Source organism: Callorhinchus milii, unplaced genomic scaffold, assembly GCF_018977255.1.
Source record: "Callorhinchus milii isolate IMCB2004 unplaced genomic scaffold, IMCB_Cmil_1.0 Scaffold3, whole genome shotgun sequence".
Lineage (NCBI taxonomy): Eukaryota > Metazoa > Chordata > Chondrichthyes > Chimaeriformes > Callorhinchidae > Callorhinchus > Callorhinchus milii.
The window spans coordinates 58,077,538-58,103,262 of NW_024704744.1; the positions used below are offsets into that span (position 1 = coordinate 58,077,538).

Below are 25,725 nucleotides of genomic sequence, written 5' to 3' on the forward strand. Positions count from 1 at the left end.
ATGTAGGATTACTTGGTGCATCTGAAGAACCCCATGGTTTCAGTTCAGTACAGGAACAAAAAAGCCTTCTGTAAGATTGGTAATATCAGGATTTGATATTAATTTCTAACTTTGGTTTAGTTACATTTGGACAAGAACATTTTTTCTTTAACAGTAGGCAGGAATGTCCAAGGCACATAGCATTTTCTAATTTCCCAAGGTATCTGCTGAAGTATTCCAGCGCAAGAAAAATTTGCTAAGCATCTCAGGGTCTAATTTATTTAACATTTCATCCACTACCTGTCTGGCTCTCATGGCTTAGGTTCTTACGATGCCTCAGATTGGAGGGTGATTCTTTCTAGTTTATAAAGCACCATGTAACAACTACTAATACATTGCCATAATTGAGTCCAAGAGAGGTATTAAGGGTATGGTGAAAGGGCTGGGCATTGGAATTAATAGATCTGCCAAGATTTAATAAACTAGTAGAATAGACTTGATGGGCTGAATGGCATCATCGTGTTCCTATTTAAAGTCCTCCATGATCTTTCTTCTCCCTCTGCAACCTATCAAAACTTCACCAACCTGTCCGCTTCCTCTGGGCTGCTCCACATCCCCTGACCTACCTACTCCACTATTGGCGATTGGGCCTTAAGCCTTTCTGCCCCCACCTTCTGGAACTCCATTCCGAAGCTCTTCCACCTCACCTTCTTGAAGGTCTGCCTCAAGACTCCTTTTTGGCCATGCATTTGGTCATCTTCCCTCCTCCACCCCCCCTTGTTCTCCTCCCCTTCATATCCCAACCCATAGCTTGGATGGAAGCCCCTCATTGTTTAGCTCCTAGGGAGGTCCTCCCAACGTGAAAGGCACTATATAATTGCAATTTGTTGTTTTATTTTCTTGTGTTCCTTACGTCACTGAAATATTCTTCCATAGCTTTTTGAGTTTCACTGCAATTTCCTTGTACAATTTTTACTTCATTGAATCTGACAAGTTCCAAATCGCCTCAGTATGTCTGCTGTAGATGCTAACTAGATGTAAATATTTAATTAAATTATTGTTATTAAAATTCCAATGCATTGACGTTTTGATCCGTTCTTAAACTATTCATGCAATGAGTATCCAAACCATTATAGATGAAAAAGATACCGATTTGAAACCTGGTTGGTGCTGAGGTGACAAACCCGATAGCTTATCTTGTTTGTGATGTTGATGAGGACAGTATCTGGCTCAACTCTAATGTCTTTGGTGGTTGAATACCAGGCTGCCATGTGTGGTATCCGAGGACTATTGTCACTTGTGAAATTACTCCAGACGAGTCATCCCATCCCCAGGTGAGAGAAAATGGTTTCTTTAAGTTCAAAATCCATTAAAAAGGTGATTGAAGGTGTGGATGCTTTTGCTGTACGATGACTGAATAGGAGCTTACACAGATATACACAACAAAGCTTAAGGGAGGTTACGGTGAAACAAACCAGGTGCAGAGGAAGACAGGTTTCAGATTTCATTGACAGAGCAGTAATGTGTTGGAACAATTTCTTCCTTTTCCTCAACAAGAAGCTGTTGTGTACAGTATTGGGTTTCTAGGAGACTGATTTGTGTAAAAACATATAACTGTGGTAAGCGAGGTTTCTTGAGTTCCTGAAAGCTTACAAGAAAACCAAATTAACAAGTGGCCTGAATAAAAGATTCTTCAGCAGATGATTTATTGTTAAAGATAAAGCATATTTTAAAAGATGAAATAATTGTCTAATTACACCTTATACTTAAGTAATGAATATGGGCTGAGCCTCCAATGTAACTAATTTAGAAAAAAATAAACCCCACCATTTTGGTGGGTATCATTTATCCTGAGTGGATCTAAAGCTGGTACTTTTGTCAGTATGAATGTTGGCCTGCAATTTCCAAATACAGTCTGCCACCAAATCTGCTTGGCTCTTACACCCATGAAACTGGGTCATCCTGCTCTCTTCTGTATTAGATACTTGGACCAATTTACTCTGCTGCTTTTCTGACATATATACACTTTTTTTAAAAAAAATCCACTTTTTCAACAGCAGTTTAGCACAGTGAACAGAGAAGCATGATACAAAGTAAGTATCATTAAAAATGCCAAGAAGGAGGGAGGCCAGAGAAGCTGCAACACGGCAGGTCCATCTGTTATCAACCATAATCACCCATCGTTTGTGTAACAGCCCTGCAGCATTAATGTTTCGCAAACAGCTTTAAATGCTCAGTTCAGTGCTTCAGCACAAACAGTATATGTGCTTTGAAACACACACCAAAAGGACCTGAATAGAAAAGAGATAAAGGATCTGATAGGATTATATTCCAGATATGACCCATCATCTGTTGAAATATTAATTCTCCTCTTTCATATCCTTCTGTGTGGATTTCCAGTGTTTTCTGGTTTTATTCCATCATTACCAGTTTTTTTTATCCCTTTGGAAAAAAAAAAGTCACTGATGTATGTTCACTTGGCTGTAGATGGGAATCCCTCCATGTAAACCAAGAGGCTATATGCTACTGCATTAGAGCAAAAATAGGATGGTTTAAACAACCCCTTTAATGCACTGCACAGTTTGACTCAACTATAAATACCACCACTGCAGAAATGTGAATTTTCGTTCTGCTGGTCTGTGCAGACTTTCTCCAGCTGTGATAGGAACGTACTGGCACCAAAGTAAGAGACAAGAAAGCATCCATCGCCAAACACATGCGCACCTTCCAGCAGGGAGCATTGTATCAGGATCAGGAGCAAGATTACTGGCTGATTTCTCCCCTCCCCACAAAACCTGGTTAGATTCACCTATCTCCATCCTAGTGGAGATCAGAGTAGGCAAGGCAATTAAACCTAGGGTCTTCAGTCTGACTTTTACAATAAGTGGGTAATCTGGATAAAACCTATATAGTTAGCAACAAGGGTTTTCGATACAACCTTCACAGTACTTAACACCAAGATCCAATTCTGAAGTAATTCCCAAAGCTGCCAGCAGTCCTTGTTGAAGGTGCTTTTCCTCGAGTTACCAACGTATGGAAGTGTGAGTAATTGTCTTGTTGAATGATTGCTCCCTGTTTAAATTAGGAGTGAAGGAGAAGAGTTGTACTGGTGAATTTCCGCGTCCACTGCCATGTGGGAGTCTGAAGCAAAGGAAACAAATTCTGCATAGATGTTGTTCTGGTTCTGAAATCCATCGGAATCAGAAATTTGGGAGTTGCTTGAAGGGCTGTAAGAAGGAAAGTTACTGTGAATACATGTGAAATTGATGTATTCACCCGATAACAGAGTAATCTGCTACTTTAGTCATCCTTATTTGATGACAGTCTTACATCCAGAATAAAACCATGTTAGTTTTCCCTTCTATCACTTGTCCCCTCCCAAATATAGATAAAGGACTATACAATCATATGGTTTCGACATACCCACCATTGAGAATAAATTCAAGAGTCTAAGAGCTTTGGGCCTCAAAACCAAAGCTATCTCATCACAAAGTTCATTGTTACTGTCAACGAGTCAGTAAATCTGATGCTTTTGTGAAAGTAAATAAGGTCTATTCATCAGTGAGGCTCATATTAAGTAGGACGCTGATACTATTTACTATTAAAAATGTACTACCTGCTGAGAGTGAAAAGATACCTGTTCCAGGGAGACTAGATCTGTCCAATAACAAAGGAAACAATGTCCAGATTTCAATAGTAAATAGGTTGTAGAGAATATTATCATACTCTAGATGGTGATGCAAGTTACTTCCCTAATATCAGACAACATGTTTAGTAATTACCTGTGTGCAATTTGAGCTGTAACATTCCATGTTAGGTCATCCTCACTGTCATAACGCCGAGGATTATCAAAGAAAAAACCTCTGGGAGTATTGATGGAGCTTATTCCATTCCCTGTCTAGGAAAAGCACAGGAAACCCGAATCAGTGAGATTGCAAAAAGCAACATTTTCTAACAGAATCAACAAACGGTTGGTGAAAAAGTTTGAAGTCCTATCAGATGTTTATAGTAGTTTTTAAACATTCAGAATGATGGTGACCAGGTTATTGTCAATAGTGCTCAAGACAAAGGAAAACTGCGATCACAGCATCATCCCTGGTGTTATTCTCTAAAATGATGTGCGATCAAATGCAAGGATTATTATTATTAAATATTCACAGGTTCTTATCAGCTCAGTGATTTGCACTTTGATTACTCGGGTACAATTCTTCTGCATTGATTACTGGCAACATCAGTAAGATCACGGCATGAAGTGACAGGATGGGAGTTTGTCATCTGACTTCCAACAGGACAAGTTGGCAATCTCAGCCATGCAGTAAGAGAGGTGATGAGTGGCAGATGGTGCGATGCATCCTTCATGTGAGATGTTAAACCAAGGTCTTGTTTTGGTGGATGTTAATGATCCCATGGCACTATGTGAAAAGTGAAAAGTTTTTCATGATGGCCTAGCCAACAATCCCCCAGTAAAATCATTCACGTCATGGTTATTTGTGGATAGACGCTATATAAATGAAATTTGTTGTTCCTGTGTGTAAATTGGTTGTTGTGTTTGCCTATAGATACACTTTACAGTAAATCCTGTGAAACTCTTTGCAACATTCCAATGATGTGATCAGGTGCTTTATCAAAAGTGAGAATTATTCTTTTATAATTTTATCCAAATTTTGTGATAATCTTAATTTTATTACCGTTCCCCTGGCTCGGAAATAAATGATTGAATAACCTGCTGACACTCACTGTCCTGGCTCATAAAGAAGAACATTTGTATGATGTACTGGTGTCTATGTATCTCAGCCAAAGTAAGTGCCTTTAGGAGAGGAGGAAGGAAGAAAATTTGGACTAGAGAGAAATAAATAAGCAATTATTAGGAGCTTTGAATTAATAGGATTTGGCCTCAAAGTCTTTTGCTATTGCGAGCTCCCCAACCATCAACCATTGGGTAATCATTGAGGAGTAACCACAATTAAAATGTTACAAAGACACTATCAAAAGGCTCTGTAATATCGGAAAAGGGTCTAACCGTACAGGCAGATGCACGCTAGCTAGCTCAGTATATTTAGTGAGGCACAGTTGCTTTGACCCTGAGTTTCTGTGCTGTTAAACTTTAATACTCCATCCTGCTTGGCTCTCACCAATGTCTCCTCACTTCTGGCTCCAACCTTCTCAAATCACCCTGACCTCTCTCTCCCTGGTGCATGTATCTCAAAAGTAATAGTCTAGAAAGAAATGTTTTAACAGCCTGTAAAATATTAAAAGATTCATAACTTCCTGTTCATTTGGACCAGGCTGGGAAATCTGCCAGTTGTTTGCTGCTTTAAAAGAATTGTTTGTTACGCCGACATCTTGTCCACACTTGTTGTTGCCATGAGCTGGGTTTCACCCAAATATCTGCTTTTCAGGTGACCTATCATTCCTGCCCTAAGGGATGCCTAAGACCCAATCCCAGGGCATTGACATGTCAGCCAGCAGGTTTTTTTTAGTGAGCTGCTTGAAATGCTGTAGACTAATTGCCTAAAAATGTGCATTGTGCTGCAGTGTACCAGCCTCCTCTCCTGAAAATGCTATCCCAGAATATAGTTCTATGGTACTGTCTGCCCTCCAGTACTTTATTCAAGCAGTCCTTCTTAATATGGGAGCTTAGATCATCGGTATCAGCAGGCAATTTGACCCCGGGGTAGGGGGCATCACAGCCTAGCTCAATCCTGTCCTCACCCAATACCCAATGTAAGTCGATTGGTGCATAGCTTTCCAGGGGTAAAATCCCTCCAAAAAAATAATAATTTTGATCACTCAATCCACGATTGTTTGTGGGACACTGCTGTGTGCAACTGGCTGCCACGTTTCATCCACAAAATACATAGTCAATCCATTTTACAGTTTGTTCTGTGAAGCGCTTTGAGATGTCTCAACGACGTGATAAGGCACTATATCAAATGCAAGGATTATTATTATTATTAATACCCACAGCCCTGCACTTTCCAGAAGTTATCACGGATAGTGATAAGGAGTGGGAATGGGAAACTGAAGGCAACCAGACAATAAATGATGGCCTGACTGTATCACACACAACCCGAGCTAGGAAAAGGAACTGTCAGCAGTTTACCCTGCAGTCTGAGCCATTCCTTAACTGGGACATGCCACTGGGTGGGGTCTAAGATCTGTGAGTAGTCTGAGACGTGGACCCATTCCCACCAGCTCAGCAGCACTGAATAAGACAAAGCAAGTTACTTCTTGTTTAATTAATAAATACAACATTGTATTTAATATATTACAAATAAGATCTTCAGAACCAAGAGAAAATAGTAGGAAGGAATGTCTCGGTTAGTAAATTGCCTGCCCAATGTGCAACTCAGCCACTCGGTCCCAGGCTCAATCTCTGAGTCCTGCTGTGCTCAGCTGAGTTAGTGGCCTCAGCATCTCTTGGGCTAAAGGAGGGGAAACCAGGCACTGTTCCCGCTTCTGATCACTGTCCATATAATGCCCCAGTTCCATCCGGTACCGGAAAGTGTTCAAATCAGACGTTTATCCACAGAGCACACAATCACTGCACTTTGCAGCATAGTATATCCTGTGAAGCACCTTGGAACGTCCTCCTGATGTGAAAGGCGCATATCAAAATGAAAGCTTTTAATTAGATCAGGATGGATTGTGATGCCCACCATCGTCGAATAATATAATAATAATAATGATCCTTGCATTTGTTACAGTGCAATATTATGCAATAAAATAATAAAGGTACCAGATGGAAGCTGGTGACTGTGCAATTGGAAGATCAAGATGATCATATATCAGTATATATTAGTGAGGAGGGTGGACTAGGAAGAATGGGTTGACATGACAATGTGTCGCAGAGTGGTGTGTTTCTGATCATAGTGGGGGCTCCACATGAGCAAACCATGGATGCACAGGTTCCCCACAGGGAGTATCTGTGATCAGCAGTGGGTCTGACACATGAGCAAACTCCTCATCATAAGACCACTGGCTCTAGCAGTTGAGAGCTCATAGAAGCCGAGCTCTGCTGGCAGTTCTGGAGTCCCTCCTCACTGGAGGACCCCATGTGTGCCTGGAGATGACTCCACTGTGGGGTAGAGTAACTCTAAATCTGGAGGAGGAGTGAGCTTGAGGCTGAACAACCTCTTGTTTTGAGTTTGCTACTGTTTAAAGAAAGCTATCTAAATTAATCCAACTGAGCTCTCCTTCTGTACTGACTCACTTACCAGGCTTTGAACCGGTCTCCTCACCCGGAAGAACAGCACGACCAGAGTGGTGGGCAGCAGCTCCCATATGAAGAGAATCACCCCGAACACTAGGTAACCTTTGTCCCCCAACTGAGTCTGCAGATCTGCCTGTGTGAGAGCAACAATACAATACAAACTTACATTTATTTATATCTTTCACATTGGTAGGACATGCCAATGATTGGTAGCTGAGGTGGGGGTGGGAGCCGAGAGGGGTGGGGGGGAGAGGAAAGGTGACCGAAAGTCAGTTCAAAGAGGTAATTTAGGACAGATCTTTGAATGAGGTGAGGGTGGTAGCAAGTTGTAGGGTCTCTGGGATGGAGTTGCAGTGGTTGGGGGCAGATAGGCTGAAAACCCGGCCACAGATGGTGCAGTGGGTAGGGTGCGGGACATGAAGGGAGCAGCTGGGACAGTTCTGTTTGAAGACGTTACAGACTTGACAACAGTATCACATCAACCAGGAGATAAAACTGCCCACCTTCCAGAGCATCTACTTAGAGATTATAATAATAATCCTCGCATTTGACATAGAACCTATCACATTGGGAGGATATCTCAAAGTGCTTCATGTGATTTACTGTAATATGTTGTGACCGTGTAGATGAACAAAATATTGCAATATGTCCTTTAATCGCTCCATCAAAAGTCAGGTGTCAGGAGTTCACCATTTAATGAAATATAACAGATTTTCCTGAAAATAGTTATCTTTTGCTTCCTAATATGACTACTTTACCCAATAAAATGATTTGATGATTCACAGGATCAAGACAAGTTTTGCAGATCTTCTTTCTGCCTCATATTATTAGTAAGGTGCAAAGTGTTCGCTACATCATCAGCTTGGTCAATATTATCCTCCCTGTTGAGTGCTCCCTATCATATTAACTGAGTACTTTGAGATGTTTATTCTACATGAGAGACTGTAAAGTGAATTGATTGTATATGTTTTGGGCGAAATACTGTAGCCAATTGCACACAAACAGTTGTGCATTGAGTGATCAAATATACATTTTTTTTAAGGGATTATTACCCCTGAAAATCAATCCGCCAATCAACTAACAACTGGGTTCCTACTTACTACTAGGTAAACAGAGGCATGTGGAGTAAGGAAACTTGCCTAAGGTTTCGCCCTGCCTGGGAATCAAACCTGGGTCCTCTCACTTGTGAGGCAAGTGTTCTACAAGGCTAAAATCTTGTGAAGTGCTTTGCGTATCAACTACATAAGGTGTTATATAATAATGATAATATTCCTTACATTTGATATCGCGCCATATCACATCTTTGAGACATCTCAAAGCGCATCACAGAATAAAATGTAAAATGAATCGACTGTATATTTTGTGGGCAAAACACGACAAATAATTGTGCACAGCATTGTCTCCCAAACAGTCGTGGATTGAGTGACCAAATTATTTAAATTTATTTGAAGGAATTATTAACCCAGAAAAGCGATCTGCCAATCGACAACTCGGTTCCTACTTATTGCTAGGTAAACAGAGACGTGTTTGTGGAGTAAGAAAATTTACCCAACGTTTCGTTCTGCCCGGGAATTGAATCCAGGTCTCTCGCTTGCGAGGTGAATGCTCTAATCACTAAGCTATAGGACCCCACATATAGCTGCAAGGATTAATAATATTATGTTTTCACCCCCTCCTCATTTTCTTTTTTTTTCCTGCAGGTTGAAGACTCGTGCTTGGTATAGTTCCCCGCATCCTATCTGCCTATTCTTCATGTGGGAATCTTGACAGTGAATAATTCAAAGGGACATCACAGTTGACGCTGGTATCTTCACCCAATGTCCACATACTAGCAGAGGTCACTAGATGGTGATATAGAGCAGTAAGCCTGGCTGATATAGTATTTTCCTCTCCCTAACCTAGATTCTGAGACCAATACAAGTCTCTTGCCACCCTAGCATAGAGCAGAGATAAAACCTGTTTGTTTTTCTGGTCAATGGAGTATCCCAGCATTAATTTGGCCTTTTTGGAAGAAGAGGATTGAAGGAGATTGACAAAAACACAATCATCCACACCCAAAATAGTGACTGGCTCTAACCAGTCACACGATAGAATAAAATTTACAATATATCTTGATCAATTTCTTATTAAGAAATGTCTAGTTAATTTCTGAAATATCTGATGTGTCTACAACACATTAAGGGTTTAGAAATTCAAAATGACATGTCTCTTATTTAGAAATCTGTTACGAAATCCCACAAATAAGACATCTTAAAAGTGTGTAAGGGGTCACCAGGCTGAATCTCCCAACCCAAGGATCACCTGAGCTGATCAGAAGCATTGCATAGAAGCGTTTCACCCACAAAATACACAGTCAATCCACTTTACAATATATTCTGTGAAGCATTTTGAGATGACTGAATGATATGAAAGGCGCTATATCAAATGCAAGGATTATTATTATTATTTTTATTAGAAGCCTCCTGACAGAGGGTGAACTGACCTGATCAGACACGTTGTACCAGTCATAATCGAATGTGTTGATGTGGTTATAAGAGGTGAGCGAAATAGCAACCAGGTTGTAGCAAGCTCTCGACGTGTACAGTAATATGATGACCACTCCCACCGCTGTAATCTGACAGACGGACGTGCCCTATAAAATAGACAGCACAATACGACCATTACACAAGGAAATAAGAATGGGAAAAATGTCACATGGCAAATAATGCCCGCTCCTCACACAGAGCTTGTACAATCTACTCGGTCGTGAAATCACCAGCATTTATATACGTATGACGCAGTGTGTGTAGTGAAATAACATTTTACACGTTGCAAAAATTGTTATTCCCGATCAGTCTCGAAAAAAGGGCAGCAGAGTCGAGGGTAAAAAGGCTATTTGACCATCAGAGCCGAGCCTGATTCTGTCCTCCTCTAATGTCCACAGTTTCAGCAGGGGTCAGTAGATGGCAATGATGAGTGGGTACCCTGACTAATTCTTCCTCTTGTAAATCCAGAGGCTCTGATCCAATTGTGTCTTCCTCCTCCAGCTAAAAAATGTATTCCTCTTCCAGCTTCCTCTTCCTCAGTCTGTCTTCAGTCGCTGTTATAATGCTGGCCTCCGCAACAGCGACTTCAGACAGGCTGAGTGAAACAGTGCAATGACATCTTACATTCTGCACCAAGCAATGCCTTTCACCAAGCAATCCTCATCACTGTTCCAAAAATAATGGCAGCAAAGCTGGTAAGGAACGCAGCAGGAGAAACGTCAGCCACATCCCCCGGCAGCTCCCAATTACTATTATTTTGGCATCAGATGATAGGGAAACCACTTGTTTAAGACACCCTTAGCATGAGATGCCCTTAGCATAGGCATGCATGAAGCATCTGATATCACTGTGTCCACCCCCTTCCTATCTATCTTCCAGAGTGAGGTTGCAATGTCTGGGAATAAAAACGTGGCCCAAGACCACCTGTGCCACAATCCATGCTACACGAGGGTTAAAATACGAGTGTTATTGTGACACTCCTGCCTGCAGTGCTCAGAGAACCAACAGCTGTAGCAACAACTCACCACTTGAAGAAGCTAAGATTGCAGGAGTTAAGGGTTTGAGGAAAGAGGGGCTGGTATTTCAGCATTAGGGAAACTCTTTGAACAAATCACTTACAGATACTGCAGGGGCTCATAGCATAAATGTTTTGAAGCTCAAAACGGAAAGCAAACCAAAAGCATTTGGAAAAGAGATGAAAGAGAAGAAGCCACTGGATTTTGAACTCTCAGGTGTCGCATGCAACCTGATCTACATGGGACTGACTAAGAAAACAGGCTGAGCTTTTGCAATTAGCATGAGTGGAGAAGGGAAATTGAGCCTTTCTCTACATTACAGCAAAAATAATATTTTGAAAACTAGCTTTTTGAACAGAGAAGTGATACAGAATTGTGACTTTTATTCCTCAGTGATAATGCTTAAAATGTCAGGTTTATATTGGCAATTCCCAACAGGAATGCTCTGAATTTCTCATCCAATCAAAATGGTAAGTTACTGGTAAATCGCATCATCAGCAAATTGCTGGTGATCTTCTAGAGAATAATTTCCAGGACATCTGGGATAATCCTGGTCGCTTGGATGAACTTGTCAGGAAACAGAGCAAACAATGCAGTATCGGAGCACTTGGATTCACTATGCTGACTGGCAAGATGCAGCAAGAATTTCACAGAGACTCTAATTTGCTAATTGGTAGTGATTGGGAAACATTGACCTTATGCTCTCACAAAAAGAGCAGGAACTCAGCATTTCAACTGGACTTTAAACTTATTTCAAGCAGTGGCGGCTCATCAGGTGAGGCAAGTGAGGAGCTGTTCACCTGGATCTTGCAGTTAGCATCGCGAGGCCAGTGTGGGAGCTGAGTGGATTGAGACCAGCGGGCCCACCGAGAGCACAGGAAAACAGACCCACCCTGACAGCGAGATCCAACGTGGGACCAGCAAAACCAATGAGCAAGCGGATCTGTGTGAGAGCAGGAATGTGTGGCCCGTCACTAAAGGCATTGCACAAAAATGCAAACTCTTCAGTCTAAATATTTTATGTTTATAGAAGTTGGAAAGTAAGGTGAATAGTCGTCCCAATCTTTAATATAATAATAATCCTTGCATTTAATATAGCACTTTTCATATCTTGTAGACATCTCAAAGGGCTTCACAGAATACACTGTAAAGTATATATGTTAATTGCAAGAATGAATGACTGTTTGCTACTTGGCAATCATTTCTGAATGATATTCAGAATATATAAGAGTGACCTCCTCTTGACTTCATGTAGTGATTTACACAATATAGGGTTATTATAGGGAAATCCCATTCTAAGCCCATATCATCAAAAGGCACTACATATAACAGAGAAATGATTTTCCAAGGCAGTGGGTCCTGGCTATAACACAACATCTTCTTGCTGGAGAGTGTATGTCTGCAATTGGATAGGCAGGAACAGGCTCGACTATGCTGCCCTCTGCGGTCGAATCACATGCGGACACCCAATGTCAAGGCTCATACGTGAATATTAGCTACTTGGATGAGATACGAAACTCACCACAAGATTCCTGGAGAGTGTGGCCACTATACTCAGCACCTGTATAACGTCAATCAATAGGTTCTTACAAAAAAAAAAGATCCGATTCTAATACATAACTCGCTTAGTGAAACTAACCTTGGATTCCAAGTATATATTCGCTAGAGACATTTTTGCAATCTTCCAGAGGCAGAATGACAGTGAGATTGCACACAGCACAAAGAGGCTGTCATTGATGGCCACACGCACGAGCACGATGGTTTTAGTTTCAGCGTGTGTAATTTTCACGAGCAAAGCACAAGTCAGGTTCACCACAAGAAACAGGAGACTGACCAGCAGGAATCCTAGGTGAAGAGGCAACCTGGAATTGGGAGGAAAGATCATTTTAGCATGGTCTAATAACATGCAGCATGTATAAACCTTACACGAATAAGGACACTAAATTTTACGTTGTTGAGGAAAGAATGCTAAATTTGAATTAATCATTGGTTAGGCTGCAACTGGAACACTGTGTCCAGTTCTGGGCATCTCATTTCAAGAAGAATGTTAAGTCCTTAGGGGTGCAGAGGAGATTATGAGAATGATTCCAGGGATGAAGGACTACAGTTATAAGGAGAGATTGGGTCTGTTTTCATTGCAGCAGAGAAGATTGAGGGGGGACCTGATTGAGGTCTACAAAATTATGAGGGGTTTTGTCAGAGTAAATAGAGTTAAGTTATTTCCATTGATAGCTGAGTCAATCACTATAGGACACATAGCTATAAGACAGCCACAAGAGTAGTGGGAAGAGAATTTAGGATGAATTTTTTACCCAGAGTTGCTGAGTAGGTTGGTGGAGGCAGAGTCTGTTTCCAGCTTTCAAGAGAGTAGATAATGAAAGTGCGGCTTGATGGGGATGTGGGGAAGTGGTTTGTAATATTCATACTAGTCTAGATAAGTCCATGTTCGATCTAATATGTTTTTAATTTTTTCTTGATTAAATATCTTGATTTATGGATTTAAGCCACGGTTTCTCATCAACTCTAATCCAATGTTTCAACCACATTCAAAATAGAGTGCGAGACCCAGGAGGAGGATGGAAGTATTTAGTATGAGTATCTAACTGAAAAGATGGATTAGGTTAGATGGAGTAGAAAAAAGGTAAAATTAAAATTATGAAACCTAAACAGGGACCAAATTTTAGAATGGGCTACCCTCCATACAGAAAAAAACATTATGGATGACTTTATACTACAGGCACTAACAATAACAAAGGGACTTTAGTGTCCAGAACTATAAGTATTTTAATAAAACCTGTCCAGTTAATAATGAGACTGTACCTGTATTTTTGAAGCTCTGGATAGTACTTGGATTTGGCTTTGAAAATAACCTGGAATATGAAGCAAAACATGTTGCTAAACAACTTACACTGCGCAGCACAGAGTTAACAACAAAGAACTGATTGTACAGCAATGCTCACAGCAATGTTATTTGTGAACACATACGCAGTGTGTAACAGTCACAATGCTCAGCAATCACTAAGCAGCTGGCCCAGGTTTACGAGGATTTACTGGTTTCTGGGGCATGGATCTGAAGGCTGTTTGTTCGGCAATGTTGGGTTCTTTAATACATCACAAGACTGGACGGCATTATGTCCAATAGATTTATTTGAACCTGATAGACTACATACAGGAAAAACGTCTTACAATCATATAAAGTGCATTAGCTAATAGTTCAGAACAAAAGACCAAATACAAGCCTGTCCTGGGAGCTAGAGAGACTGTTTTGATTCTGGTCTGCAGCTCAGCTCAACCACAGCTTTTCCAGCCTTTTACACACACTACTTGTAAATGTTGACTCTGAATTACATCTTTACGAAATGATTAGTTTATCACGTCATTCATCTTGTTTTTTGACCCTTAATCGGATCTGCATCAAAGTGATGAATTGATCACATCAGCCCATTGTTCTCTTCCCAAACTGAACATATTATCTCTTTTATTTACATCCCTACAGCATTGTTTTCAGTAATTTACAAAAAGACTGATGGCCGCCAGAGGTAATTTTGCTCAAGGAGGTGTAGTCACCCATCTCTCCTTTGAATTACCATCTCAAAAACCTGCACCATCCATTGCAGAGTTACGGGTGATGTATATTTTCAAACCAGCAAAGCCTCTCCGGGAAGACTCATCAGTCAACCATGGTTTTCACTCCTGATTAATGAATGACCCCTGCTGTAAAGTGCACAATTACAAACATCAGATGAAGAAGACTTTTCTTTACTCAGAGGTGAGGTTATAACTGGAACAGGTGGCCAGGAATGGTAGTTGAGGCCAGGATACTGCAGCTTGATGCTATGATGGGAGGATGATTGGGTGGGTGTTCTTGAGGGATAAGATCGGGGTGTTGGAAAGGTCTTCTTCATCCGAACCAATCTTGTGAAGGCAGGATTGTGCTTGTCTGCAATCGCCATGCCCCACACAGGTTGTCAACCCTAGTTGTGTGGACTCGCACACGAATAACAGACACTTCTGGTGATTTCAAGCTGCATTTGTTTGCGGCTGCACTCCAGCCATTGTGGCACAAATTAACTAAAATATAGCCAATTGCCTTAGGGTGCTCTGGGCATTTCCTTTTCTACTGCCGGTTCGTCTCTTTGCCACCACCGGCTGCCACCGCTCCTCTGGTTGGCAGTAGCACTTGCTGGAGCGAGCAAATGTGGTGAAGCTCACAGCTAACCTTGGCACCATCACTGCCAAAATTAGGTGTCTCCACAAGTGGCCAAGTTCCACTCTTGTTGATGGCTATCACTGATCTCATGTTCTCCTCACTGTAAGAGCCATTCATCTGCGTGGCCCTTCCTGGTTCTACTCATGATGTCATGGCATAAGCGATGTGGTGGCATCTAAATAATAAAACTGCGGATAGAAAGGCCGAAAGCAAAACTACCTGATATTCAGCCGTATCTCTCGAGCCTCCCCCACTGTTATATAAGTGTGATCTACCTTTCTTCAATTGAATGTTAACAAGAACAAGCACCATCTCCTGATTGTTAGTACCTTCTCACAATAGGCGCTGATTGCATTGACCAGCACAGATGCTCAGCTCTGCTGGTTCTCATTCCCCAGCGGATCAAATTCAACCTCCTCATTTCTCAATTTCAAATCTTTCGATAGTCTCACCTCTCCCCCCAGCACCACTCTGTGACCTCTTGCAATGCTACTGCCCCAGCCGCTCCCTTCACTAAGCAAACACTTGGCCTGCTTTGAATCCTCAGCCTGCTCCTCCCCACCTTTGGCGGGCAAGTTTTCAGCCATTCTGCCCTCATTCTCTGGAATTCCATCCCGGAGTCCCTGTACCTTGCCCCCTTCTCTCCCCACCTTCAAAACCCGCCTTAAGACTATCCTTTTTATCTGTGCTTTCAGCCACCTTCTCCCCAGCTCAATGTTTTTTGAGATATCCTCCCAATGTATGATATAAATATAAATTGTAGTGGTGAATTGAATGACAAATTCCCCCAAAAAACATGTGAGGTGCACAGTGTGATCTATTTCATAGGTGATGGCAACGTAGGGTTTGTGGGTACATGGAAAAAATATACCCAGGATTCATAAATATATGAACGCGAGTGTCACTCAGAGTACAGCCAGTCGTGTAACAGGAAAGCTGCATTGAGGAAGGTGAAGGTTGTCGACCAACATCAGTCAGCAATTTCAACGGGAGGGGGAGTTCAAGAGCAATAACATGAAAGAAAGGAATGAATGTTGCTCAGGTGGCCATGGTTTTTAACTTACTTCATGCAAAACGCTCACTTACAAAGCATTTCCTGTGCTGTGCATTGAGGCAATTTTATGCTGATGAAACAAGGGTCAGCTGCTGACTGACCCAGAACTAACCACAGTAAAGGCAGTGAGTCTGAGCATCGAGTGCAACGCACTGATTTAAACTGGGAAACATTACAATTTATATTTCTCCAGAACTTTTCCCTCTGGGAGGATGTCTCAAAACACGTGATCTGACACTTACAAACCAATCAGAAGCAGAGCTTTACGGAAGGATATGAGAGGGAGTAAGAAATGGAATATAAACACTGGCATAGACTGGTTGTGCCGAGTGGCCTTCTTCCGTGCTGTACATTCTTTGTAAATCTGTCTGCAGATAACGCACCTGATCTCCTGCAGCAACATCGTTGGAACCAAACATTAAAAGCAAACGTACTCTTTACTTGTTAACACCTTACTTTTTTTTCAGAAACACGAGTTCATTTTTCGTGTAACAACAACAACTTTCTCCAGTTGAATGTGGACAAGACAGAAGCCCTCCTGCTTGGCTCCCGTCAGCGCCTCCAAACCTCGTGTGCTGACAGCATCACCATTCACAGATGCACTCTTCACCTCACTGAACCAGTCCGGAGACTTGATGTCCTCTTTGATACTCAACTAAACTTTAAACCGCTAATATGTGCCATTATCTGTTCTGCCTTCCCCCATCTCTGCAACATTGCCCGCCTTCGCCACTGCCTCTCCTCTCAGGCTGCCGAGACCCTCATTCATAAATCCATCATATCCAGGCTCAGTGGAGTCCTGTAGCTCAGTGGTTGGAGCACTCGCCCTGCAAGCGAGACACCTGGGTTCAATTCCAGGCAGGGCGAAACTTGGGCAAGTTTCCTTACTCTACATGCCTAATAATAATCCCTCCAAAACAAAACAATAATAAAATTAGTCATTTTCAATCCACGACTGTTTGTGGGACACTGCTGTGCACAATTGGCTGCCGCGTTTCGCCCACAAATATACAGTCAATTCACTAGAAGACATGAAAAGCGCTATATCAAATGCAAGGATTATTATTATTATTATTAACTACACTACCTCCCTGCTTGTTGGTCTTCCCAACTCTTCCCTCCAAAATCTGCAGATTATTCAGAACTCTGCAGCTTGTGTCCTCTCTCGTACCAGGCTCTGTGACCCTATCATCCCCACTCTCGCCCGGCTCCACTGGCTCCCCATCCCCCCAGAGGATCAAGTTTGAAATCATGGTCCTCACTTCTAAACCCTTGCTCCTTCCTACCTCTGTGACCTGCTGGCCTGCCTCATCTCCCTGGCCTACCCACCCCTCCACCGATAGTCTGGCTTTCAACTTATCTGCCTCCATTCTCTGTAACTCCATCCTGGAGTCCCTCCGACTCGCCTCCTCCCTCACCTCTTTTCAAGGTCCGTCTTAAGATCTTCCTCTTTGACCACCCTTCGGTCATCTTTCCACTCCCCACCCCTCTCAGCTCCCACTCTCAGCTCAGGTGCCAAGCCAGGATTGTCAAACATTGGGACATTCTACTGACATGAAAGGCTGTAAATATCAATATGAATCGGTATTATACTTTGAGGACAGCGTCTCTTCAGCCTGTTTACAATTGCTTATGAGACCTCGCTGTGAGTAAAATGGCCACCAGATTGCTTCAAGAACAACAGGAGCTACACTCGGGCAAGATTCACCATTACTCACTTTGTGACATTTCAGTCTGATGTAAGTATTGTAATTTCCTTCCTCTTTCTAGCTGGCAAGCAAATGTGATGAAAAAGAAATAAAGTAGGAAACTAACTACAGTACATACATAGAATGATACAGCACAGAAACAGGCCATTCAGTCCAACAGGTGCGTGAAGGGGTAAACATTGAAAATACTTTGATGTAAAATTAATTTGTTGATCGCAAGATATCATTATCCTATGTCACAATATGATATGAAAGATTTCTGTTATTGTTCAACTGATGTTATCCACAAAACATTTATTCAACTGTGTGGCATCTATTAGATATTACACTTGCTCGAGAATCTCACTTGACCAGCAGGTTGTTTTTTATGAACAATAATTGGGGTTGGATTGAACCCTGGGTTACTTGGCCAATGAGTGTGGAAGTCCTTCTCCCCCTCTCCATGATCTCCTCTGCCCCCAACCTCCCTCTCCCTAACCCCACTCTCCCCCCTCTTTAACCACCCCTCGCTTCTAACCACCCCCTTTAACCACAACTCCTCTCCCCAACTCCCATCCCCTCCTCTACCCAATCTTGTGAAGGGTATAGCTGGGGATGACAGTGAGCAGCAGAGTGTCAGAAGGACTCTCGAGATGACAAAAGTGTAGATGAAGATTTCAGCTGCGTAGTTGTTTTTACAACAAACTTTGCGTCTGTTTTACCAATTTTATTTAATTCAAATTATGCAAGTGCCTGGTGCGATTTAAACCACGGCCTTTGGGTTGCTTGTCCAGAAGCATTACCATTATACTACTGTCCCCAAAACATTGGCCGCACTGTTAGCCATCATGGATTTGAAAGGAAAAATTGCAGTAATTATTCAGCTTCTGTTTTACGTCACAACCCACAGGTCCTGCAAAGTCAAAGTACAGGCCCAAGAGCCCTGCATGGTTTACATGTTTAACTCTCTATTTTGAAATTCACTTTAAAAAGTGATGTTTTTCTTTCACTTAAAAAGTAGGTACCAGAAGAGCTGCTGAGACAAAGCCATTTCAATCTGTGAAAAATATGGGATTCCTGAGGGAAAACGAGGCACAGCCAAGCCAGTTCAGGTCCTGGCAGATTGTTTATATCCTGACAGAAAATTACTTGTGCTCATGCATTTGTAACTCTAAATAATTATGTTGCCTGGTGAAATATAACAATGGCTTTAGCGTTTCACTCAGTTCGATCACTGAGTGAGGGAGAAGATAAAGGGGCATTTGAGAAAACGAGGTGAGAAGTAATAAAGAAGTGAACCTGAGTTTTAGAAGAAAAAGGGCAGCATCTAACACATTTCCTTCTCTCTCTCTCCTCTCTTGCTGCCCTCCTCCCCCCCATACCCAATTCCTGCTCATTATCATTCCGAAACCTGGAATGTTGCACTTGTTGAATGTTGAATTTTTCCCGGATTACAATCTTCCTTTTGTACAATGCATTCTGTATTCTGGAGTGGAAGGGAGGAAGGTCATGTGATGGTGAGCTGAATACTGCAGTGGAGCACCTAAGACTGAGTTGGATGAAGAAGGGTATTTCAACTCATCTGCTCTCATCCCTCGACAATACCCAACCTACCCTGCCCCCATTACAGCATTAAGGCCTCTTCTACAGTCTTGCTGCATCCTAAAATATTGTTCACACCTTTTAAACTTGATCCTGGTTAAAAAAAATTACTTTTGCCAAAGGGTTTATTATTGAAATTACACGACTGATGCTTTAAGAATCTACGCAGTTCTAATAGACCTGCCTCTAGCACAGAGAAGGAGAAACAACATTCTTGCCCTCTGGGCTGTGTGAATGGAGCTGGAAAGCACCTTGGAAACAAAGGTAAATTCCAAGTACATCATGTATACATCGTGTAATTTTAGATGCTCAGTCCTTGAACATTTTTAAGGCTGAGACTGATAGATTTTTAAAAAACAGAGGGATTAGGGGATATGGGGATAGGGCAGGTAATTATAGTTAGGTCAGAAGATCAGCCATGATCTTATCGAATGGCGGGGCAGGCTCGAGGAGCCGAATGGCCTACTCCTGCTCCTAATTCTTATGTTCTTATTCTAGCAAAACAATTTGTGAATTTTCTGATCATAAAGGTGTGAGCCACAGTTCTGGAAAACTGAACGTGTTCACATTTCAAGTGCAGGTTGTCCGTAGTGTGGAATTCTCTGGTACGAACGGTATTTTGAAGCAGTGACTGTAATTTATTATCAAATGGAAATAGCTGTTTGAAAAAAAATACATTGAAAGGGATGGAGTGCACCTAGGAAAGTGTGATTCGATTAAGTGGTCTCATGGAGGTGAAAACCACTGGCGCAGACTGGATGGACTGAATGGCCTGTTTCTGTGCTGTGATATTCTATTCTGAGCATTCGTGGATCTGGATGCTCATGGCCACTGAGCAGGCACTTTGTGGGAATTGTCCAAATGTCCATTGTTCTTACAGGAACTTTGTAGACCAGAGTCTTTCATCCCAGTAATCCAGGCTAGATTAGGCTCATACACAGGGAAATACTGAAAGTTGAACCAGATCCAGAATTTAAAAAAAGACTTAAGGAGAATATTGGGCAAAGGGGAAGGAAACGTGGTATTACAATGAAAAAAATGCAAATTCATTTGTATCATACGATTTTGATCTAATGGGTAAGTTTCTTTTCTGACTGCTTCAGAATGTAATTGAGAAACAGGGATACTAGCTCGCACATGGTTTTGGATTAATATCGTTATGGTCGGTTTGTCACTGACACAGCCGCCTATTTTCATTGTGATTTGCGATGTAGGGGCCATTTCCTTTAGGTCCAGGCAGCTGGTCCAAGGCACGTCCACTCTATTAAATTCATTATCCTAGCATTTGATACAGTGCTTATGAGATTTCGCCATCAAATTGAAGAATAATAGTAATCCTTGCATTTGATATAGGGCTTATCACGTTTTCGAGATATCTCAAGCGCTTCATTGAATATACTGTAAAGTGAATTGACTGTATATTTTGTGGGCGAAACGCAGCAATCATTGGCGCACAGGAGTGTACCACAAACAGTTGTACATTGAAGTGACCAATTTATTATTATTATTTTTTTAAAGGAATTATTACCCTCGGAAAAGCGATCGCTAGCAACCAGGCTCCTAATTACTGCTGGGTAAACAGAGGTTATGTGGAGTAAGAAAACTTGCCCAACATTTCCCACTGCCGGGAATCAAACCCAGGTCTCCTGCTTGCAAGGCGAGTGCTCTAACCACTGAGCTACAGGACAGTATATAACAGTGATGAAAAGATTATAGTGTAGGTTTATGAGGATGATACTGTGAGCCCTGCTAGTTTACATGTTTAAATCTCTATTTTGAAATTCACTTTGAAAAGTGATGCTTTTCTTTCACTTCAAAAATATAGGCCCCAGAACTGCTGATGGGGCAAAGCCATTTCAACCTGTGAAAAACATGGGATTCCTAGGGTTTGGGAGGGAGTAAGGAATGTGAAAAAACTCATGTGGAGTATAAACACTGGCTCGGACTGGTTGATGTCTCAGTGGCCTGTTTCTGTGCTTTACACTCTTTATAATAGTGAATCTTAATCTCTATTCCAAGCTGTAAACAGGAACTGAATTTTCTAATTTTGTATTTCGGTGGGGGAAGGGATGTATTTATCTGCTTTGTATATTAAACCACCCGAGGCCAGGCCTATTTACAACAGGAAGATAGTGAATATATCATGATAATTAGAGGGATTTTTCTTCAAAGAAACAGACTGAGAGATAAGCCATTCCTACTTATCTCTTGTAGTCACTGAGTGCTTGCCCTTCTCATTGTGCATACTTTGTCTGCCTTTTTAACCTTTTATATGCACCACTGGCAGCAACACTGCAAGGCAACTTGTAAGGTAAAGGTTTTTGTGTTAGCCTGGTAGCATTCTCGGCTCTCAGTCAGAACATTGTGAGTTGAAGTCCCACTTCAGGACTTTGAACACATATGCTCTAAGCTGACATTCCACGGCAGTGCTGGGGGTGTGCTGCATCGTGGAGTCCTGTAGCTCAGTGGTTAGAGCACTGGCTTTGCAAGTGAGAGACCTGAGTTCAATTCCAGGCAGAGGGCGAAACCTTGGGCAAGTTTCCTTACTCCACACAGAGCCTAATAATAATCCCTCCAAAACCAAAAGCAATAATAAATTGGTCATTTTCAATCTACGACTGTTTGTGGGACATTGCTGTGCGCAATTGGCTGCCGTGTTCGCCCACAGATATACAGTCAATTCACTTTACAGTGTGTTTGTGAAGCGCTTTGGGATGTCCTCCCAATGTGAAAAGCGCTATATCAAATGCAAGGACTATTATTATTGTTGGAGATGCTGTCCTTCAGATGAGTTGTTAAATTGAGATTCCCGTCTGCCTTTTTATGTGGAAGTTAAAGATCCCATGGCACTATTTGAAAACAGAAGGGAGTTTCTCCTAATGTCCTGCCCAATAATCCCCATTAAAATTGGCCATTCACTTCATGGCTGTTTTGTGGAACATTGATGTGTGCAAATTAGCTCCCATGTTCATCTATAAAATTCACAACTACTACACTTTACACTATATTCTGTGAATTGCTTTGAGACGTCCTCCCAACATGAAATGTGCCATAGAAACATTATTATTATTAATCACTGAGGCACCATTGCTGCCTCCAGGTTTTCCAAGGCCAACCTAACAAGGTGCTTTTACTGGTGTTTCTCAAAGTACAGATACTTATATCTTTTATCCACTGGTATACTAAGTGGTTGAACTCAGTCATACAGATCAGAGATGACTGTTTTTCCTCGTTGGCCCCCTTCTCGCTAGCTTCTCTAACCTTTTCTGGTGGTGGGAAATCAATGCCAGTTGCGACTTTAAATCTGCGTGTGCCCAGATTTGCAAATGAATGCTGCATTTTGTTCCAGTGGCATGGAATCCACTGGCCGTACGAATGGCATATAATCACGGCAGAGGGCTTTGGTCTGTATTATGGAATTGCCTCTTCCAGTGATCCTACCCAGCAGAAGTTCTTCTCCCCATCCCCCTGAATTATCTTCCCTGCTCTTCCACGTCCTCCGTTCCTAAAAGCACTGACTTCCATCATGGGCATGGATACAAATTGGTTAGTTTAAAACATGGAAGACTCCATATGTGTACAGAATGTATGATATTATTATCAGAAGAATTTGCAGTATAAATTCTACACTTGCCCTGTAAACCCTGTTTGTGTGAGTGTGGGACAAGAGCGTTACCCAGAGTGAAACTGGGGTCAAAAATGAAAGACATTAACGTGAGCTCAATGACTCATACCAAATCACGTCATTACACCTGAATCTTAAAAGTGGGACTCGATTTGTCAAAATTAATTTTGTATGCATATAGTAAAAGCCCACGGAACACAACAAATCTTTGCACAATATTATCCTGCTTTTTACTGCAACTGCAGCTTATTAGCTGTCTCCCCCTGTGGGAGCACCAAACTTTCACTTGGTATCTCCTCCGGGTTGTCTGGCTGATATTTGGGATGCAGTTGCATGGGGAATATGAAGCACAAATACACACATTAGAATCGTGGAAATCATGGCCATTCAACCCATGAATGAGTGGCCATATTTTGTAAACCAAATCTGGGGTTACACACACACATATATATATGTATGTATGTATGTATATATATACAGAGAGAGAGATCTGAACCCACCACAATTCCTGGTGCTGGCAGTAGCGGAGAAGGCTGTTGTTGGATTAATGGCTGTGTTTCTCTGATGAGTATATCGGTTTTAGAATGTTATTGTTCTTGCACAGTTTGTTGCTGAACTCAAGACGGGGCAAATTTGGCCCCAACATTACCTCACCCGGGGACTGTCTCCGGAAATCGGGGATGTATAATCACCCCAGCCTAAGAGGACAATAAAACAATCGGGGAAAGGGCGGGGACATGCTATGGGCCGAAATTCTGTGCTGAAAAATTGTACAATTCTGTGGTGCCAGCTCCTCCACCAGAGCTTTCCACTCTAATGACGCATTTTTGCACCCAAACATATTTTTCCTCTTCAAATACAGAACTTCTCCAAGTCCCTTTAGTGTACCACAGCACTGGACTCTGTTCCTATCTGTCACTTTGAGTTATAACCTGAGTGCTGCACATGGTGTAACCATAGTAACATTGCTCATTCTCTCAGTGCCCTGACCTGTCATAAGTCCATCCCACAGACTGAACACTCCCATAAGTTGTTTGCTTTCGAAAATCTGAAAAACAGGGAACTGGTTTCAACGGAGAGTCCCTGTGAAATCTTAGCTTTATCGCAGACTCCCTTGTTCCTGAAAAATGACCCCGTTAACAAAAGTGTTTATAAAACTGCATTGTACAATTTGCTGCACACACGGTTTCGCCCGAAAATACACAGTCAATCCATTTTAGTGTTTCTGGTGAAGTGCTTCGAGACATCTCAGCGACGCAATAAGATGCTATATCAAATACAAGGATTATTATCATTATTATTACTCTTAAAACCCCAAAAATATCCCAATAGACACCCGAATGGTTCACGCGGCTACTCACCTTGGCAAAGTACAGGTTCATCAAGCTTAAGGTGAAGAACTGGAGACAGACTGGGAAGCAGTAGAGCAGCCAGAAGGTGAAGGGTGCCAGCGAGTTGGCTGTGACAAAGTCCTTGAAGTAGAAGGAGAAGAGAATAGTCCTGAGGGCAGCCCAGAGTAGGCAGAAGAAGAGGAACACGGCCTGGTAGCTGAACCGCTTGTGTCTGTAGTGGAGGATGAGCCACAGCTGCACGTACACAAAGAGGAAAAGCAACGAGTAGGCGACGGTGTAGGCGATGGTCAGCCCCAACTTCACAAAGGGAGGGATGGCTGGAGAGAGGGTCGGGGCTGAAGGCTCGTTCCTCTGCAGATCCATTGCCCCACAAGCTGCCTGTCCTGCCCTGCCCTGCTGCCCTGCCCTGCCCTGCTGTCCTGCCCTGCCCTGCTGCCCTGCTGCCCTGCCCTGCTGCCCTGCCCTGCCCTGCTGTCCTGCCCTGCCCTGCCCCCCTGCCCTGCCCTGCCCCCCTGCCCTGCTGCCCTGCCCTGCCCTGCCCTGCTGCCCTGCCCTGCCCTGCTGTCCTGCCCTGCCCCCCTGCCCTGCCCCCTGCCCTGTCCTGCCCTGTCCTGTCCTGTCCTGCCCTGCCCCCTGCCCTGCCCTGCCCTGCTGTCCTGCCCTGCCCCCCTGCCCTGCCCTGCCCTCCTGCCCTGCCCTGCTGTCCTGCCCTGCCCTGCTGCCCTGCTGCCCTGCCGTGCTGTCCTGCTGCCCTGCCCTGCTCCCCTGCCCTGCTGTCCTGCTGCCCCTCTGCCCTGCCCTGCCCCCCTGCCCTGCCCTGCCCTGCCCTGTCCTGCCTGTGCTCAGTCAGGGCTGCTCACCCCATCCCTCTCCTCACCAGCTGGAGGAGAAGCCCAGACGAACAACAACTCTCTCAAACTTCCTCCTCTGGCAGCAGAGGGAGAGAGCCACATGATCAAAGCAACAAAAAAAAAACCACACAACATGATTCATTTCTGTGACGCTTTGTCAGCAGTTTAAGCAGGAAACTGAAACCTGCAGTTTCTGGACAGCCCCGAAAGCTTCCGATGGTATATGTGTGTGTGTGTGTGTGTGTGTTGGTGGTGGTGGTGATGGTGATGGTGGTGGTGCCCTCCCGGACCTCACTGGAAGGACACCTCACTGCACTGGTCATTGGTGCCCACCCTGAGCTGACACCTCAGCAGGTCAACGAGGGCCCCTCTCACGCATTTTTTCTCCCAGAGACTGCGCTGATCATCCTTTCCCTTTGCATTCTCGCCGCCCAGGAGACGGGGATCCCTCACAGCCTTCCAGCACTCAGCACAGCCAGCAATCAATCCACTCTGCACCCATGCAATACCAGTTTGTGCCCCTGGGGTGGGGGGGGGGAGTGTGCCCCTGCGGTGGGGGGAGAGTGTGCCTCTGGGGTGGGGGGGGGGGGGTGTGCCCCTGGCGTGGGGG

At 43.0% G+C, this 25,725-nt stretch overlaps 1 protein-coding gene across 1 annotated transcript; it reads right to left on the minus strand.

Moving 5' to 3' along the window:
- Positions 1-1,183: 1,183 nt before the first annotated feature.
- Positions 1,184-24,673, minus strand: gpr137ba (G protein-coupled receptor 137Ba). The gene is made up of 7 exons (XM_007893847.2): positions 24,274-24,673; positions 13,554-13,603; positions 12,373-12,595; positions 9,675-9,824; positions 7,197-7,325; positions 3,762-3,877; positions 1,184-3,206 (listed from the first exon to the last, which is right to left on the minus strand). The coding sequence occupies exons 1-7, from the start codon at positions 24,625-24,627 to the stop codon at positions 3,056-3,058; spliced, it is 1,173 nt and encodes a 390-aa protein (XP_007892038.1). The 5' UTR covers positions 24,628-24,673; the 3' UTR covers positions 1,184-3,055.
- Between the last annotated feature and the right edge of the window lie 1,052 nt (positions 24,674-25,725).

Bases quoted from the DNA above. Each gene is read 5' to 3' on its own strand.
- gpr137ba (XM_007893847.2), bottom strand. From the start codon at position 24,627: ATGGATCTGCAGAGGAACGAGCCTTCAGCCCCGACCCTCTCTCCAGCC. The intron at 12,596-13,553 runs GTACAGTCTCAT...TCCCAATTCCAG, and splicing joins CCAGAGCTTCAAAAATACAG to GTTGCCTCTTCACCTAGGAT. The intron at 7,326-9,674 runs GTCAGTTCACCC...GCTCTCACACAG, and splicing joins GGTACAACGTGTCTGATCAG to GCAGATCTGCAGACTCAGTT.